Consider the following 19,606-nt stretch of genomic DNA (forward strand, 5'->3'; position numbering starts at 1 on the left):
TGTTTGCCTAAAAATATTTAAATTTTTTATTTTAAAATATAATTTTGTGAAGGTTATATAAGATTGCTTGCTCTCTTACTTGTTTTTTTTTATTTATGCTGGCAAATTCAATTCATTACTATTAAAAATACAACAAATTCTTCCTGATTAGAGTTGCATTTTATTGGAATTTAAATAATTTTTAGTTTATTTTAGGATTTATTTCAAATTTATAATTCCCTTGATAGCTATTGCATATAAAGATTATTCTTTGCTTATTTCTCATCAAATGTAGCGCCGGATATTTCTTATGATTCATATCCGCATGAGATCTTTATAAATAAAAACTCTTTGCATAAATTTTGAAGTTTTTACTTTATTACTTTAGTCTAGTTTTTCGGAAAGCAGCTTGATTAAAACAAATGAATTGATAAATTGATTTAAAATTCCATTTATTTACTTTAATTTTTTTGCTCAAGCAGTTCTTATCTTGTTAAGTTTTCATTTAGGCCAAATGAATAGTTTTTTTCTGTTTCAGTTTCATCTCCTTAATAGTAGTACTACAGTTAATAAGAGTTATTATTAGTTACATATAAGGTGGGTAACAAAGCAATAAGAAGCCATGAGCCAAATGTTATTAATACTGTGTTAAAGAATAAATAAAATTCCAAAATATACGATGACGGAACACTTTTAAAGGATTATTACGTCATATTGAATCTGTCACTTAATTATATCACTCATAATCACTAAAACTACACGCAGAGAAAAAATATAATTGGGCATGGTTACTGTAACCATTTATATAGTGTTACAAGATTTTTAACTATATTATAGTCACAGTAACTATTTACATGATTGTAGTAACCATAATATGGTTAATTTATGATTCACATGATTGTATCAACCATATATGTGGTTACAGTAAACAAATATATGTTAGGTCACAGAAGCCGTTATCAGTAAAAACAGAATGTGTCCATGCGAATGACTTGTAAATAAGCAGATAATGAATAAAACCTTATTTGATTACTTCTAAGTAATGCACACGGTATGCACTAGTCACTAAATTGAATGCTATACCGTAATTGCAAGTTCCTATAAGCAACTTTTTTACTTTACCTTACCACAGTAGGGTACTTTTCTATTTGTCATGATGTCTACTCCACATTTTCACATTCTCCACTTTCCTAGTTTACGTTTATTTTTTTTTTTCTCTCTTGCATTTCTTTCAGTTATCAGACATAATGAAAAGTAGGCTATTGAATTTCACTGGATTGTTTCGAATGTTTTTTGCTGCTTTAGTATTTTTTCTTTTTTATTTCTTTCACTACAAACTACTTTACAATTGCAGCGCTTACTGTTTGTCTGTATGAGCGACTGTTGCTGCTGCTGCAGCAGTTGTTTCATGTAATCATCAACAACATGTGTTTGCCGGTTGAACAGTAAAAAAAAAACTCTGTTTTTATTAATTTTTTACACTTGTCGCTGCAGTAACGTCAATCAAATTTAAATAGAGATTTAAAATGATGATTTTGAACAAATGTGTTAAGATGTTGACAGATTAGTTGAGAGTACTTTAATTACTTTTTGAGTTGGCATTCATTAAGAAAGAAAGGTACAACTGATGATACATTTAGTAAAACTTAAAATTTGAATCACACAATCTAGGGCTCCAATTTTAATCACTGAAATAAAAATGTACGCGAACATTCATCATATAAATGGTTGTCACAAACATATACTTGTTTACTGTAACCATATATATGGTTGATACAATCATGTGAATCGTAAATTAATCATATTATGATTAGCACAATCATGTAAATAGTTACTGTGACTATAATATTGTGAAAAAAACTTGTAACACTATTTAAATGGTTACAGTAACCATGAACAACTATATTTTTTCTCTGCGTGTATCGAGCACCAGTAACAGCCATTGCTTAAACCAGCCTAAATTTGCTGAAATATGATCCAAAGAAGCTTCCAGCCTAAAATCCGCACCAAACTGTGATACGTTGTGGATGCATTAGTTTTCGACAATATGTAAATATGTGGGTTTTCTGAACCCCAAACTAGGCTTCGTAAGCATGGAAACCCAGAACTTCAATGAGCATAAGCTGTAGAGATCTTCTTCAAATTTGATGTTCTGACTTCGAAATGATTTTTTTCAACTTTTACAAAAACTCTCAATCACCGCTTCGATATTGATATTTAAACGGCTTGGTTTTTGAACGACCCAGTCCCTGGGTTATTAAATTAATCTCTTCACAGTTGACACAGATAAATCAACCATCAATTCACGACCTTATGTGCTACGATAATTTCGAACTGTGAAATCGCATTGTTCTCTCGTGCAATGCTCCATTATTACTAAAACAAAACTACCATTTCAAATGGATCGAATAACGCGAATAATGTTGAACTACAAGGCTTCAATGAGAGGTGACAATTGGCACGATCTTGACAGGTCCATTTCTCGAAATCAAGTTATCGGCAAATTTTTATTTCAATAAATATATGGTTACGATCGCCGTATGGTAGGTACGTAGAGCCATCCTGTTGAAACCAAATTTCGCCCGGATCAATATTATCCATATTTTCAAACCAAAAATTATTGATTATGGTACGGTAATGATCTCCATTGATCGTAACGCGAGCTCCGGCTTCATTTTTGAAGAAATAAGGTCTGTTTATGCCTCCAAGCGGTGTATTTTTATGGATGTAATGGAGTCTGTTGTGTATTGGTAGCACTCCATATGTGGCCCAAAATGAGCCTTCATCACTGAACACAATTTTGCGATAAAACAATTGTCTATAATTTACGCCAATAGATGACTGATTTTCAAAATAAATTTGGATAATTTGGATAATTGATTTGCAAGAGTATACTGATCATGAATATCAAAAGTGAGCGCAGTATGACAGTTCGTTTGACAGTTAAACCTTTAGTAAGTTCTATCGGGCTTAAAAAATAACAATGGTAATTTCAAGCATAATTATGAAATTAATTAAAATCAAAATTAAAAAAATTTGTACAAACATTTTAACATTTGTATTAAGTATTTATGAGAATATCCCAAAAATATTCGAGTTTTTAAACAAATTTATGTATGTATTATTAAAAGGCTTTAAGTATTTTCTCTTTATGTCTTTTTCAGAATTTAAAATCGATTAAGAAATGAGTGCTTTAGGTATTGTTAAGTTTTTGGAAATGTTAGCCTTTTTTCATTTTCTGAAATCGATCAAACAGTTACAACTTTTAGAATCATAAAGTTTCTGGGAAAAAATGTTGCCCTTTTTCTGTCCCCTTTTTACAAAATTTTACTTTTAGTACTACACTGGTTATCTAATGCAGATATATTAGATGTCAACTTAAAGTAATTTAAAATATATTTCATATCTTTTTCAGAATTTAAAATCTATTAAGAAGTGGCTACTTTTGAATTCGTTATATTTTTAGATAAAATTTTTGCCCTTTTTCTGCCCTTTAATGCTATTGCTATAATGCATATAAATGTGGTGCCAACTTACATTACGAAAAAAATAAATACCAAAAAAAAAAGACCCATGTCTCTCAGTTTTCCCAAAGTAATTTTTGCAAAAAAGTGATCATTTTCTCAGGCTCATATCCTGCAAATAGTTCGGAATTGAAGCAAAGTTAAGCCCCTAAAGATAATGAACAAAATTGTTTTTCTGACCCTTTTTTACAAAATCTTACTTTTAGTACTTTACTGGTTATCTAAAGCAGATAAATTTTATGTCAACTTAAAGTAATTTAAAAAATCTTTCATATCTTTTTCAGAATTTAAAATCGATTAAGAAGTGGCTACTTTAGAATTCGTTATATTTTTATATAAAAATTTTGCCTTTTGTCTGCCCCTTTTTCTACTATAATGCTGATAAATTTGGTGCCAACTTAAAAGTATTTAAGAAATCTGTCCAATAATATGTAAATACTTTTGGAAATACGTCAATATTTTGTGAGATTTGGTGGAATCAATGATCATCTACTTTCAATACCAAACAAACCTAATCAGAGTATTTGTGAAAAATTTCAGCCAGTGTATTCAACAGACTGACGGACATAAATCTTTTTAGAATCTTATGATATGCTACAAACGGAATAACAAACTCAATACACCTCAAATCATTTTTGAATAGAGGGTATACAAAAATTTTAAACTCATTCCATAAAAACATTCCCAACAAAACAAATTATTTAGCATCAATTAAAGACTTTTCTTATATTTGTTGAATTAATTCATAATAAAATTCATTCAACCTTTGAATGATTAAGTTTTAGCTAATTCAAATGCAATCCAAATTTAATGAAAATTATTTTTCTTCCATTAATTTGTTTTTGTTTTGAATCATTTACAAAACGAATGCCAATTTGTATAGATTTGAATTGAAAAAAAATTTAGTCAATCGATAAATAATAATTTTTAAAACAATTTTCTAATGGATTTAAAGAAAATGGATTGGATGTAATGGATTTGTATTAAATAATGATTCAATTTGGAACTAATTCTATGAAGAATGAGTTTTAAATCGAATTAGTTCAGTATATTTGAAGGAATATCAAACAGCAGTGCTCCTCAAACTGTGACATATCCGTGGGCATTATTAACATTGAATAAAAGCTTTGAGTTGATCATTGAATGCTGAATGTTTGCTGCTACTTCGAATATACGAGCTTTGACAGTTAAAGAGAAATCTAGAGTGCAGATGCCAGTGTTATAAATAGTGTCAGAGGTTGCAGTCGTGAGTGAGTTTATCAGAGACGCTATTCGAATAAACATCAACTGAGTGCCTTAAAGTGTGATGTATTTTCCAGTGAATTCGTGTGTCTGTATTTCTGCGAATTTATAAACGTGTATAAAAAAACACTAAGCGACTATTTAATTCTATTGTTGTACATTTTAAATAAATAAATAAAGAGTTGTTACAATTTTTAAACTACTAAACGGTTTTTATTTGCAATCAAAAGTATCCGGTTTATTTAAAGGAAATAAACCAACGTTTTGAAAAGGTTAAAAAGTAGCAATACTAAGGAATTAAGCCTATAAATGAATTCATATGAATTCTTGAATGCGATCGATCTTTAAGAGATAAAATTGAATTTGTTTTTGAAAATTTAATTAAGAACTGAAAAAAATAATTTCCAGTTTCCTCGCGTTTCCTCAAATATAGTGGATTATAGAAAAATATTCGTTTTGAAATTTCAATAAAATCGTTAAACGATTGAGAAGTGTAGTTTTTCTTAAAAACAGCATGTTTCTGCTATAATTTGTCTTACTTTCAAGCTCAGCAGAAGTTGGTCGTCAGTAAGTCCATCCAACCATCCATCCATCCGTCTGCCCGTCCGTCCGCCTGACGGTTGTTTTTATTATTCTCGTCTTTTACTTACACTTTGCGAAAGCGAATGAATGGTGTTTTGATGGCGAAGCGATGTTGGTTGGTGGTGATGATGATGAAGATGACGACGACAACGATGTGAACTGTTGGTTGTTTTGGTTTGATTTAGGCTGCTTCGTTTCGTAAATTTTTGTATGACTGACTGGCTGGCTGGCATCATGATTGGAGATGATGGTGGTGTGGTGTGGTGGTATTGTGGTCTGGTATGTTTGAATACGGCGTTTTTTTTACACAAATCAATTGAGAATACTGGGTCAATGTCCCAAACTGATAACAAACAAAAAATAAAAGACGAAAATAAAAAAAAATGTACAAACGATTTGCAAGTCTGAAAGAAACATTTTTTATTTTTATTAGTTTTCCAAAAATTCAATTTAAATCTTTTTGTATTTCTGTATCTGTAAAATCGTTCACAGAAAATAATAAAACATCATGCATAATTGTTCTTTTTGTTTTCAAATCCTTTATTTAAGAAAAAACAAAATATTAATTATTGGCCATTGCACTTTGCTGGGGGGAAATTAACTTAAATGAAAATTAATTTCTTAAGCTATTAATACTCGAACTCATCATCATACTTGTAGAGAATACATACGTCCAATATTTGTGATGGACGCACGCAAAAATATTTACAAAATATTTTGTCTTTGTTTAAAGTGTAACGGAAAAAATAATTTTGAAATAAATTCATTAAAATTCTATTATTTATAGGATGTATGTAGTATGAAATTGTTTGGTTTGGGGTTTTTTCCCCACCCTTTCTTGCTACCACCGCCCAACGGACTGTCTTTCTTTATATTATACACCTAGACAGTTGAATTTTATGGGGAATGACAGGCGGACAAGTGGATGTATTGACGACAGACAGCTCGATGTTTAAGTTGTTCGTTCTATAGAATAAAACGTCTCATTTTCAGCTAAATTGGCTCGTCGAGCATGAAGATTTCACTTTTTCTTCATTTTTTTTTTTTGCAAAAATAAAGAAATACTGTCAACGTTTGAAATTTTTAACACAATTTTTGTATTTATTGTGGTTTTTTGTAGTTATTTATTTGTCTATATGTATACACAAAAAATTTAAAAAAAAATTTAAAAAAAATGCAAAAATGTCTCATCTTTTGTGTGTGGGAATTTTTGCCTCAAATTTTTTTCCTTCAATGCATTTTAATATTTTTTTTGGTAATTTGACTGTCTATTATACGAGTATTGTAATTGCATTTTAAAATTTTATTAAAATTGAAAGCTTCATTCTGTTGGCAAATTTATAATTTATGTTGAATTTTTTCATTAATTTTTTGTTAATAAATTGAAAATTTTACTCAGAATGAAGGATTAAGTGTAAACAATCGTCTAGAGGATTTGGGTTTAATTTATGGCAGGCAGTATATTCAAACAATAGCAATATTTTATAAATTTATTTTTACAATAATAAAGTACCTAGTAGATATCCATTTATTAATAATTGAGTCCGTCTTGATTTCTGTATTACATTCGGCCTAAGGACGAAGCCTATTAAATCAGTTAAAAATCAGTCAATTGTTTCACATAGCTCCCATGTAAATGTCCTCAATAAATATTATTTCTCGGTCATAAATGTTTGATTTATTGGATGTATGACTTAAAAATGCGGAATTGTTTCAAATGCTTAGCTCTTATTTTGAAACAATATAAATTTATTCAAAGTATTGGCCATTGTTAGCTACGACCTTTTCCTATCGTTCTGGCAACATATGGATTCCGAGCCAAAAGGAATGTTCATCTTTTGAGGCCAAGAACGAATCTAGCCAGTATCGAATACTCTGTTTCAAAGTGAAGCGTATACCAGAGAGAGCGTTCTAGATACATCGAAACAAATAGTAGTAGGAGGACAGAGCACGGTCTGGACTATAAAGCGGGTGAGGCAAAACTTCCCAACCACTTTATTCTAAATAGTTTTTAACATGTATTGCAACATGGGGTCGAGCGTTGAATTCTTACGGATTCTGAGCGTTTTTCAGCCAAACGAATCAGTTGCTCATAATAGATCCCTTTTGCTCCCACCAAATACAGATAATTACTTTTGCGCCATATTTATTTGGGCTTCACATACGATCTCTTACGCTTCCGGTTATCGTAATGGATCCATTTTTCATCGCAAGTAATGATTCGTTGTAAAAAGTATTTTCTTTTATAGCGTTCAAGCAGCATTTCGGACATGCAAAATCGTCTTTAAAGGTCTCTCGGCTTCAATTCGTATGGTACCCAATTTACCTGCCTTTGGATGAATCATGCTGCTCGAAAACGTTTCGAAATTGTTGCTTAGACCCCATCCATACTGTGAAACATTTGAGTTTGTTGATGAAAGGGGAAAGAGGAATGGACAAATGTACTCTGCACAGACAACAACTAGATAGGTAACTGAGAGCCAAAAACCTAAGTCTGCTGTCAAAAACCTAATTCATGAGAATGTATTGCATGTATTTTGTTATTGTATGTGTGAAATGAGAGTAATGTTTCCATATATATTACTCTCTCCTTCCGTTCTATGTGTTTATTCTATGGTACTCTGTTTCATGTACATGAAGTTTTTGTTGAGCATGTCATTCGTACAGAAATGTCAAAAACTTCCCGCATATGACGCTTTGTTGGTACAAAATTCGAAATTTTCGAACAAAAAAAAACTTTGTTGTTTACACTATAATGTTCAATAACTAAGTGAGAACAAATTACAGATATGTACACTTCAAAATTATCAACATTTATATTTCTGGAGAATTCTAATTGTGGACAATATTGTTGACCGCCGGATTAGCAGCAGTTAACATAACTGTGGACATTATTAACATATCTGTAGAACATACAACATTGAATAAAAGCTTTCAGTTGATTATTGTAGAAATAGAACTTTCATGAAGCTGCTGGAAGGAAGCTGTGTTTAAATAGTGGCAGCAGTGGCAGTCCGTGTTTAGTTTATGATAGACGCTGTTAGAAGTAACATCAACTGCATTTCCAGTGTATTCTGGAAATGCTGTATAATATAATTGTGTGTATTTAAATTGTTGTTGTGTACATTTGAATAAATAAAGAGTTGTTACAATTTTAAACTACTTATTTTATTTGCATTCAAAAGTATCCGGTTTATTTAAAGGAAATAAACCACCGTTTTTAAAAGGTACCTAAAAATATTTAATTTTTGTGACCTATGTCTTTCCATATCTCACAATATTTAAACGTCTATCTATTAAAGTAAAACCTTAAAACAATGTTTGGAATTTCTCTCTATAATTTCAATATAAATACATTTATTGATCCCGAACTTAATGAATCATATCACTGTCATTGCTTAAACAATTTCAAATTATTACTTAAAGATATGAAAGCAAAGGTGATTTCAATCGAAAAAATTACTTCTTAATTCAATTATCAAAATAAAAAATACGTAGCTCTTAACCGTTCCATTTAGCAATTAATTCCTAGGCATAATTGCTTAGTAATTTAAACATTTTGAATCAATCATGTTTTTAAATCTCCTTATTTTTGTAAATTTCTTAAATCTAATAAATCTACTTTTACAATTTTTAAAAAAATGTATCTACTCCTTAAAATTGCAACAAACAAATCTAATCCTCTCTTTCTCTATCCTTCTCTTTCCAGCTGTGCGTTATGGTCGCGTACCAAAACGTTCACGTGAGCTGAATGGCGGCACGCCATCATCCACAGAGGATCCAAACGCTGTTGTTGTTGTAAATTCGTGTGATTTACGGCGTGTCAGCACACCGGGAACACCGAACACACCACAAACTCCACAAATGTGTTCCATAGCATCATCACCATCCGAATTGAGCGGCTGCAATGCCACCACCAACAATAACAACTCAAACAGTTCGGGTCTCGTCGGGCCCAACAACGGTGGCGGCGTAGGCGTTGGTGTTGGCATGGTTGTCGGCAATCTGAATGCCCAGCAATTACAAACGGCCCATCATGAGGGTCATCATGCATTGAATGAGGCCATGATGGCGGGCACCGGTACCGAGCTGTCCGTTTACGATGTCATTATGTGCGTTTCTCAGGCCCATCGCATGAATTGCGCCTACACAGAAGAACAGACCAGAGATTTAATGCGTCGTCCCTTAAATGTACCGCCCAATGGTGTAAGTAGTTTTGGGTAGCTTTGGCTTTAAGTAATTAATCAATTTGGTTTGTGTGTGGGTTTGTTTCTTTTTTGCTTTGAATCGAGAGTGATTAATTGAATTGTAATACTTTTTTTTATTCATTTATTTTAATTTTTTACAATACTTTTTTAAAATTTCTCTTAATAATTTTCTATTGTATTTTGTTGTTTAGTTAATTTCATCGGTGGCGGAGAGTATGGAATTTCAAAAAATTTGGCTTTGGCAACAGTATGCAGCACGTGTGACACCCAATGTTCAGCGTATTGTAGAGTTTGCTAAACGTTTACCTGGCTTCTGTGATTTTACCCAAGATGATCAACTGATACTCATTAAAATGGGCTTCTTCGAGACATGGCTAACCCATGTGGCCCGCATGATAACCGATTCAACATTAACCTTCGATGATGGTACATATTTGACTAGACAACATTTAGAGATCATATATGATGTAAGTGTGGTTTTAAAAATAATCATTTGTTTCTTCTAAAAAACAGTTTTTTTCATAAGAAACTCTTTTTCAAAAAAAGCTTTTTTGAATTTTTTTTAAAAAAAAAACCTTTTTACTAACCCTACACACAGAAAACAGATTGGTTGGAAAACAGTTGCAATTATTAAAATTTAATAATAATAACTAAAATTTTATTTCAATTATCAACAATTTAGAAATGCAACTAATAATCTGTATTTTTAATATATAAAACATAATTGGGATGGAATAATAAATTCTACAATAGAAAATTTAGTTATATAAACCAATTCATGTATTTTTGAAATTTATTTGAAAATGTTGAAAATGACTACAGAATTAAATTTTGTATATAAAGACTCAGTACTAAATATTGGTTGTTGAAATAATTAATTTTGTATAACAATTGAACAATTCATTTATAATTATAGTTTTTCTATTAATTCGGGGTTCTCAACCGAAAATTGGGTATAGAAATGTTTGACATTTTCTAGATAAATAAAAAATATTAAATATAATATTCGTAAAATTTTAAATAAATTTAAGAAACAAATATTATATCAGTCTATAATTGAAACTGAGGGTCCCAAAAGTTCGCTGAAAATAGAGTCTTTTGCTCAATTATATTTCCCAAATTAAGTTCAGTTGCTGATAGTTATTAAATATGTATATGGAAATGACCTTCAAAGCCGTTTTTTATATAAAAATAAGTACAAATCTACATATTTCCATTAAGGAGATGCTACGTTCTGAAATGCAATTGTCTAACTTGTTGACGAGCGTCACGACGGTAAGAAAATTGTTACTTAAAGATATTTGCAATAATACTTTTTTACTGTTAAAAATTCTGTGCAGATGAACTGCAGTCAACTTTTCCAATTCTGGACCTCTGAGGTACTTCGCTGGCAGAGTTAAATTATACAATGATATATTGAAATGTAGAAGAATATAAGAAAGTGGTCTATTTTCAAAAAACAAAATAAATTTTTCGCAAAGGTCTGTTGTGTCTTCTGGGCTATAATATGTATTGAAACTGCTGCAAATGGTTCCTCCAACAATCGCCAGAAGAAGGATAACATCCAGTAACTAACATATGTACATATATCACAATACACTAATTATGTTTCGAAACTATTTATTGTATTTTTACTAATTTATCTTTCCTTTGAAATAAATTACATACATATGTATGTATGTAGAAATAACAAAAAATGTCAAATTATTTTAAATGTATGAATTCACAATAGTTACTAAATGCTATCGAATTGTTTTGGAATTCAGTTACGAGTACCATATAAATTCAGTAATTTCAACCAAATTATACGATAGTACATGCAACCGACAAAATTCGATTGGCGACAAATTCGGTTGTGAGTACGAATCTGTTTTTTCTGTGTAGGTCTTCACGTAGCAATTTTTATTGCTACACACAAGCAATAACGTCGGCAGAACAACAGCACAGCGATTGCTTATTGCTTTACCCCCTGTATATACCTGATACATTTTTATCATGATAAACGTCAAAATCGTTGTCATGATAAAAAATTATCCAGTATAGTCTCCATTTATTAGTATTATTGCTTCGTTATGACAAAATTGTTAGTGCTTTTGCACAGACAACTTTGTCAGGGGGTTAGGTGGAGAAAACGTTCGTCACAAATATAAAATTTTCAACGCGAGAAGTTCTATGAAAAACTGATGTGTATTTTGCGTATATTTTGTGTTGAATGATTTTTTTCACTAATTTCTTTGGTTTTTTACTTTTGGTACTTAAATAAATTAAATATGTATGAATAATCGCACTGAATCATAGAAAGAAGAAATTTTACATTAATTGCTAAGCTTATTGCTTAGCAATAATTGCTCAATCAATCAGTAAAGCAATCATTGCGCAATAGATTCCTACATATGGCAATTTGCGGTCTACACTCGCAAATTTTATTGACGAAATCAAATTTGACAATTGCAGCAATAAATATTGCTACGTGGAGACCTAGGGTAAAATGTTTTTTTCGCTTAAAAATGTGATTTTACAAAAACTAATTTTCACTATTTTAATCAGAAAAGCTTTTTCCATAAAATAGCGTTTTCAACAAACCCTGTTTTCATAAAAAAATCAAAAAATTATTTGGGGGATTCAAACGGTCTCCTATTAGGTCGTATTGTCATAATGTCGTAAAATATTTTTTTAGTTTAAACAAATTCTTGTTGTGCTGCAAACAAAATTAAATATTTAATTTTTCCACATAAAAGCTTTTTCACCAACTTTTTATTTTACTAAAAAGTTTTACTAAAAAAGTAAATTTGAAACTTAAATAGTTTAAGTTTTAAGCAACCTTGTTTTAGAATTTATGAAGAGTGAAAAGCTCTTAAGCGTAAAAACGATCCATGTGCTCCTCTTAAACATATGGAGGCTTAAAATTTTAATATTTTTTATTTTAATTTTAATTAATACAAATTTCCCCCTTTTACTCTCATTGCAGACTGACTTTGTGGTTTCATTATTTAATTTTGCAAATACTATCAACGTTTATGGTCTCAGCGATACAGAGATTGGTCTCTTCTCCGCCATGGTCTTGCTGGCCTCCGACAGGCCCGGCATTTCCGAAGCCAAAATGATAGCACGAACAAGAGAACGCATAACCGAAGCCTTAAGAGTACAAATCGTACGTTCGCGTAATGGCACCACACAAGCCCTACAACTAATGCCAGCTCTGGAAGCTAAGATACCAGAACTAAGATCGTTGGGTCTCAAACACAGTGCCCACTGTAATTGGTTGCGTTTGACCAAACCAAGATTGCCACCATTATTTGCCGAACTCTTCGACATTCCCATGGATGATGAAGCGTAAATTTTGGACTAAAATTAAAGTGTTTTTTATGAAACAAAATGGCGGCTTGTTTTTTCCGTTAAAAACAAAACAAAAAAAGATAAGACTACTAAAGCAAATATGCAAAAAACAAACACATAAAATAAAATAAATAAATAAAATACAAAATAATTATAATTAATAGAAAAAACAAAAACAAAACAAAAACTTAGAGCAGAAATATAGAACAATAGAAGAATTTAGGACTCAAGAGTCCTAAAACTTCTAAAGGCAATTTAAGAGATTTTTCCCTTTTTTTCATTTAATAATTAAGTTTACTACTTAAACAAATATATTTTTATTTAAAAAAACCAACAAAAAATTAATGAGAATTAAAAAGGGAACATTAATTTAAACAAAAAAACAGAAATGAACAAAAGTAATTTACATCACATTTTTTTATTTAAATTTATTAATTATTGTTTTTAACCATACAAAAATACAAAACAAACTGCAAAACACAACAACAAAATATATTATATCATCATTGTATAATTTTAAAATAAAATAAACTCTAACAAAAAACAAATCATAAAAATATAAAGTATTTTAGCTTAAATATTAAACAAAATAAAATGCCAACTGGCATTAAAAACACACACTAAGAAAAATTTACAAAATATATTAAAAATATTTAACAAAAAAAACAAAAACACTAAAGAATTATAAAATTTATTAAATAAATCAACAAGTTCTTTAAACATTTCTAAAATGTTATAAAAAAAAACAAAAACAAACAAACTATCATTTAACACATTAAAACAAAACAGAAATATTTGAAACAAAAAATACAAAATTCAATTCATCACATTATTCATTATTAATTATTATTTTTATTGTATTTTAAATTGTATTTTCCTTTATTATTTTCTTTAATTATCTTTCTTTTTTAATAATGTTATTGCAATATATTTTAAATACTTATTTAAACCCTATAAAACAATATATTAAATGTTTTTTATTATTATGATTATGATTATCATTAATTTTAATACTATTATTAAATATTTGTATGTTTTTTTTTATATAAAATAATAATTATTTTATTTGAAAAAATTTTCTTTTTTTCTGCATTCATTATGTTAATTTGAAATTCTTTTTTTTTAAATACTAAGTTTAAGTGAAATTTATAGTTTATTTAGAATTTCTTTTGCAAACAAAAACTAATTTTAATTTTTATCATAATTTTGATTTTGAAATTTGCAACCCACATACATGCATCAACAAGAAAAAGAAAAAACAAAACAAAAAACGAAAATATACACATGTAATTTGTAAATAAAATTTTTAATGTTTAATTTTTTTGAAGAAAATATAAAAAATATGCTTTTTATTTGTTTAGTTTTTGAGTTTTTTTTTTTAAACAGGTCTATATTTTTAAAAAAAAATATTATTTTAAATATTTCGTGTCATTCCATTTGTAATTTCTTTATATTTCAGTAGCGATCCCATAATGTATCCAGAATAACTATATGGATCGTTATAGATAGTCTGTGTGTTGAAATCAACTTTCCGAAGCGAACTAATAACTTAAATACATGATTGTTACATCAATATATCAGCTATAGTTCAGGTTCTGTTGTTATTTAAATTCGGGAAAATCGGCCCACAAATGGCTGAGATATAAACAAAACTCCACGACTACTACGATTATTTACCAATTTTTGTTCTATATTTGGATTACTAAAGGTAGGGTCGGTCACACATGGCTAATATTTGCTCACAAAAGCGTAACCAATTTTTTTAGCACAAATTTGTTTGACGTGTTTACTCTTACAAGTGTTTTGTAAGATCAAACAGCATCAAATAAAATAAAACTAAATGTTTTATTTTGAATCATCCTAATTAAAATAAGTTTTTACAATAAATAAAGGAATTCAAAGGTATTTTATTTAGTGGTTACGTCTTTTTCGTACCTTATGTCAATAACGTATACAATATGGATAGTATGGAAATTATATAAATATCAAAGACCTTTCTAATGACGTGTACCTTGCCATGAAATTTCGTACGGTCAATAAGTAACATTGAGAAAATTAAAAAAATATTTTTTTTTTTAAATTTTTTTGTAACTTTTTATTTTTCTGTAACTCTTGAATATTTCAATAAAATATCACACAGTCACTGCTGAAATTTCAATAGACAGCAAGGTGTGTGAGTCTCCAATATATATTTGTAAATAGGTCAAACAGATATCATTGAATACTTGTCATAATATACTTATAAGACTGTGGAACAATATTAAATAACGAGCTGTTGATTTAGTTTATTAAAAATGTTCAACTTTTTTAAAACAACTTAAATATATTAAAAATAAATACTTAACCTAAAATTAAATTAAAGAATTTGAATTCAGTATTTTGATGGTATCTTCTCATATTGAAATTAATATTTTGTTGCTTCTCATTATTGGCAATAACCTCTGCACAACGTTTTTCCATCGATTTCACCAGATTTTGGCATTTCTTCTTCGAAATTAAGTTCCAGATTTGCTGAATAGCCATACAAAGGTATTTGGGATACTCCCTTATATCTGTCCATAAATTATCGATTGGATTTAGATCTGGGGACTGGGCTGGCCATTAAATCACTTTTTTTTAACATACTTGTCTAGGTAGCATTAATTCTTGGAGGATATTGACATAAACTGTCTTATCCATGATTGTTTTGATCCAATATATGGGTCCTACTCCATAGTACAAAGAACATTTCACCACTATTCAGCTGGCTATTCCAAATGAATCCTAGCAAACTCCAAATTCTTTGCAACATTCTTAATAAATGGATTGCAATTTTTTGCCTTTGTCTGCACTTAAATACCGAAATTCCTAAAACGGAGAAAATATGTTTCAAAAATTTACTTTTTTTATAAAATTCATTCGGGAAAAATCTGAATTTTTGTAAATACAAATCAACTCAAAAATACCTCAGCACTGACTATGTGAAATTTCATTAAAATATTGAATTATTTCCGAAATAAAAAATGAACAACAGTGCAGCTGGCCAAACAATATTGTAGTTGCATGTCAATTGGCCGCCTCGTTCTTATGATTTAACGCCGCTGTACTATTATCTCTAATACCATTGTTTCCAATAGGCCGGGTTTATGTGAACCAACCAAAGATGAAATTGCTCTGAAAGATGGCATTGGCTCAGCATTGAAGAATAAGCAAAGCATCCCATTGAAATCTATTTCAAATATGATTTAGACAATTTTCATAAATTTTTTTTTAGAAAATATTTAGTGAACAAAACTTGTGCAAAAGAAAAATAGGTCAAAAATGAGGTTGGCCGAGCAACCGAACCAGAAATATTGCTGATTTGGAAAGTTGATTTCAGACAGACTGATAAGGGGTTTGGTTTGTACTCGCCTATAGCTGCTGGTTAGAGAGAGAGAGAGAGTGTTCGTGTTTGGTTTTAACTGATAAGTGTGAGGATCGCCAAACGCTTAAAAGGACAGACTTTCAGCACTTTTTCTGTGTTTTATATCTGTACTTGACCCGTCGATATATGTCAGCAGACTGCCAAAGTAATACAATGACGACAGATTTTCCAGGGGCCGAATTATCGCCTTCGATATCGGGTAAAATCGATCGTAATTTTCTTATTTGAGATTACGGCATTCGATATCGAGCATGAAATTTAGTACATTTTCTTATAATTACGATATCGAAATTATTCTTCGATACGATAGTTCATTCGATCACGAGTGCGGTAATTCGGCCCCAGGATCTGGTTATTAATGCAAATAGCAGAGTTATTTGTGGTATTTACCCTCATAACTTTGCTCTGTTTATTTTAAAGCCGACTTTGGTTGCTTCAGCTAGAACGGCGTTGAGTTTGTTATGAGGAGAGAACACAACCTTGTCTAACACCAGCTTTGACACATCCGCCGTAGAGAACTCGGCAACTGACATTTGTACAAAGAGCATTTCAAATTTTTCTCGGTGTCCCTTTGAAAAGATTGAATGAATTTTTGACAATTTAAAATTCTGAATTAAGATTTTAGAATTCAACTTAAATTTAATAAATCAATGTGAAGCTCTGAATTAATTTGAAATGGATTGGTTTATAAATCAAATTTAATTCGAAATATACAATTCATTTGAGAATGTTATAATAGAAGTTATACAATTTGAAGTAAAACCGGAAAAATCGTATGGCGTCTTATATGTCTTGTCTTTTTTTTTGAAGATATAACAGTTTTTTTTCCAAAACGACTTCAACAATTATTTGAAATATTTGAGTATTAGGAACCTGTTTTTGTAAAACAGCAAAAAAGTGAGTATTCTTTCCATTACGTTTTATTATTCTGTTACATTAATTTATTTTCTATATGTAAGACCTGTTTTTTAATATTTATCATTAAATTTTTACTTTACATGACTCTACACAAACATAAAAATTCAGCTTCCATCCATTAAAAAGGGCTTTTCAAAATCATTTTCAAACTTACAGCCTTCCATTATCAATGTACCACAACACAAACATGAAAACAATTCATAAATATTTATGTTTTCTTAGAAACAAAAATATATCTTAGATATTAAAAAATATTTGTTAAATCAATAATTTTTTTTTATATATTTAAATACATAAACATTTAAGTAGAGATATGAAAAAATGCAATCCAAGTTATCTAAGTTTTTAGACGGAAAATTAAAAAAAAATGAAAACTTTGTTAATATACCTAAGTTTATTATGGATTTAAAAAAAAATTAGGAAAACAAATAGATTATAGAAAAAAATTATATAAAAACTGGGGTAAATTTGAAAAAAAACATGAAATTTCAAATAAAAGCACATCAAAAAAAACTTAATAAATATTTCCGCCATTTTTAGACAGAAAAGTGTTAAAATGGCGAGAATGTTTAAAGAAAAGTATCTCGTAAATACAAGTATCGAAGGACCAAATCCAAACTTGGAATACTATTTAGAATTAGTGTATAAAGACTAATTTGAACTGCTTCCAAAATGAGTGAAGTTTTTTTCTAAATTTACCCCAGTTTTTTTATTTAACTTATTGTACAATCAATTGTGTTGCATTCATTGAATTAATTGGTGCTAACATTTATTATGTATATTCGTAAATTGAATTGAAACAAAACACACTAAAATTTATTAAGTTCAAACATTGAATTCAATTCAAAATTAGCAAAAATTAAATTTATTGAAAACAATTAAATTTACATACATACTAAATACAGTTAGGTTTTTAATTGATTTAATTTAAATGTTGTGTATAGTTTTGATTTTAATTTAAAGTTTTATTAAATTTTATGGTTTTTAATAAAATTTAGAAACAAAATTTAGTCTAAAAACATTAACTAAATAAGGAAAATAAAATAATTATAAACAAATTTTGAAGTAATATTTATAATAAAATTAAATAGATGTCTTAGATCAAATTAAAAAAAAAAATACTAACCAACCATTTTTATGAGGAATGGCTTTAAGTTAAATGAAAGTGGACTAAAAGATCAGAGGATATCAATTAATTATATTAAAAGCATTTTAAAGACTTTTTAATTAAGATAGAATTAATTATTTTTAATCACAAGACAAAATTGTTCAGAATCTGATTCGTAATGAATTGCAAATATAGCCAATTTGCAATAGATTTTAATTGAAGACACATTTAATGATTCAATACATTCTTAAAGCTGTTGAATTTGAATTAAAGAAAACTTGAATAATTCAATAAGGAAATTATTCTATAAATACTAAACTCTCAAAGAAATGAGTTAAATACGGTTTAGATACTAATGAATTAAGCCTATGAATTAATTGTTAATAAATTATTTACTGGAGTGGTTAAGGCATACAATTTAATTTTAATTTGAAAATTTAATCTTGAATTAATTCTTTCGAACTGATTGCACACAAAGCTTTGAATTACACTGTGTTTTTAAGTCATGGAAATATAACCATATACGGACACCAGTACGTGATAAAAGACCAAAAAAAAGACCCGTTTAATTTTTGAAAAAAGTAATAATTTTCTGAGGCTCATATCTTGCAAACCGTGGGGAATTTTGATTTACTCTCTGAAGCAAAGTTGTAGCCCTTGTTATAAGGAACAAATCTTGAAGATCAAAATCGCAAAAAACTTAAAAAATCGATTTTTACCTTTTTTCCCTGTTCAGGTCCATAGGTTGCAAACCGTTCAAAACTCAAAGAAACAATCAATTACAAAAATGTACCTAAGATCTCAATAATTAACTTTCTAGAACATATGAACTTCCTAGGAATGATTCTTAACACCGTTTAGGTAGGTCAATATAAGTTAGTAAGAAAAACCTAAAGGAATTAAGTGTTTTGGGCCATAAACTGATTAATTATTATAAACTAAAGCATACTTTTAGGCAGCTTAAAAAAATGTATTTCAAATTTTTTTAAGTTTTTTGCGATTTTGATCTTGAAGATGAAATATTTTTGTTGCACTGTATTAATTAATTCATCAAAAGCAGAATACACTGATATCTTAATTCAGAATTAATAAATTCTGCAATTTATTCTCTAAAACCATACAAACAAAAAATAATTCTTTAGCTTCATTCATAGGCTTTTTAACTATAATTTCTTCAACATTTGAATGTTTAAATTTTTGTTAATTCAAATCTAATCCAAATTGAATGAAAATATTGTTTCTTCATTCAATTTGAGGAATAAATACTCAAAGCAATTATTTCAATACGTTTGAATTGCTTTATGAA

The 19,606-nt window shown here is 29.1% G+C and overlaps 1 protein-coding gene across 2 annotated transcripts in view; it reads left to right on the forward strand.

Annotated features, from left to right (window-relative positions):
- The window catches only part of Eip78C (Ecdysone-induced protein 78C), a 119,129-nt gene extending 105,608 nt beyond the window's left edge, over window positions 1–13,521 (forward strand). For both annotated transcript variants that reach the window (XM_065504043.1, XM_065504044.1), the window contains 3 exons: window positions 9,037–9,533; window positions 9,727–10,002; window positions 12,504–13,521. In XM_065504043.1, coding sequence (XP_065360115.1) covers window positions 9,037–9,533; window positions 9,727–10,002; window positions 12,504–12,872 — 1,142 coding nt within the window. In that variant the 3' untranslated portion in view covers window positions 12,873–13,521. The remainder of the gene's footprint in view (window positions 1–9,036; window positions 9,534–9,726; window positions 10,003–12,503) is intronic.
- The last annotated feature ends 6,085 nt before the right edge of the window (window positions 13,522–19,606 follow it).

Source organism: Calliphora vicina, chromosome 3 (genome assembly GCF_958450345.1).
Source record: "Calliphora vicina chromosome 3, idCalVici1.1, whole genome shotgun sequence".
Classification (NCBI taxonomy): domain Eukaryota; kingdom Metazoa; phylum Arthropoda; class Insecta; order Diptera; family Calliphoridae; genus Calliphora; species Calliphora vicina.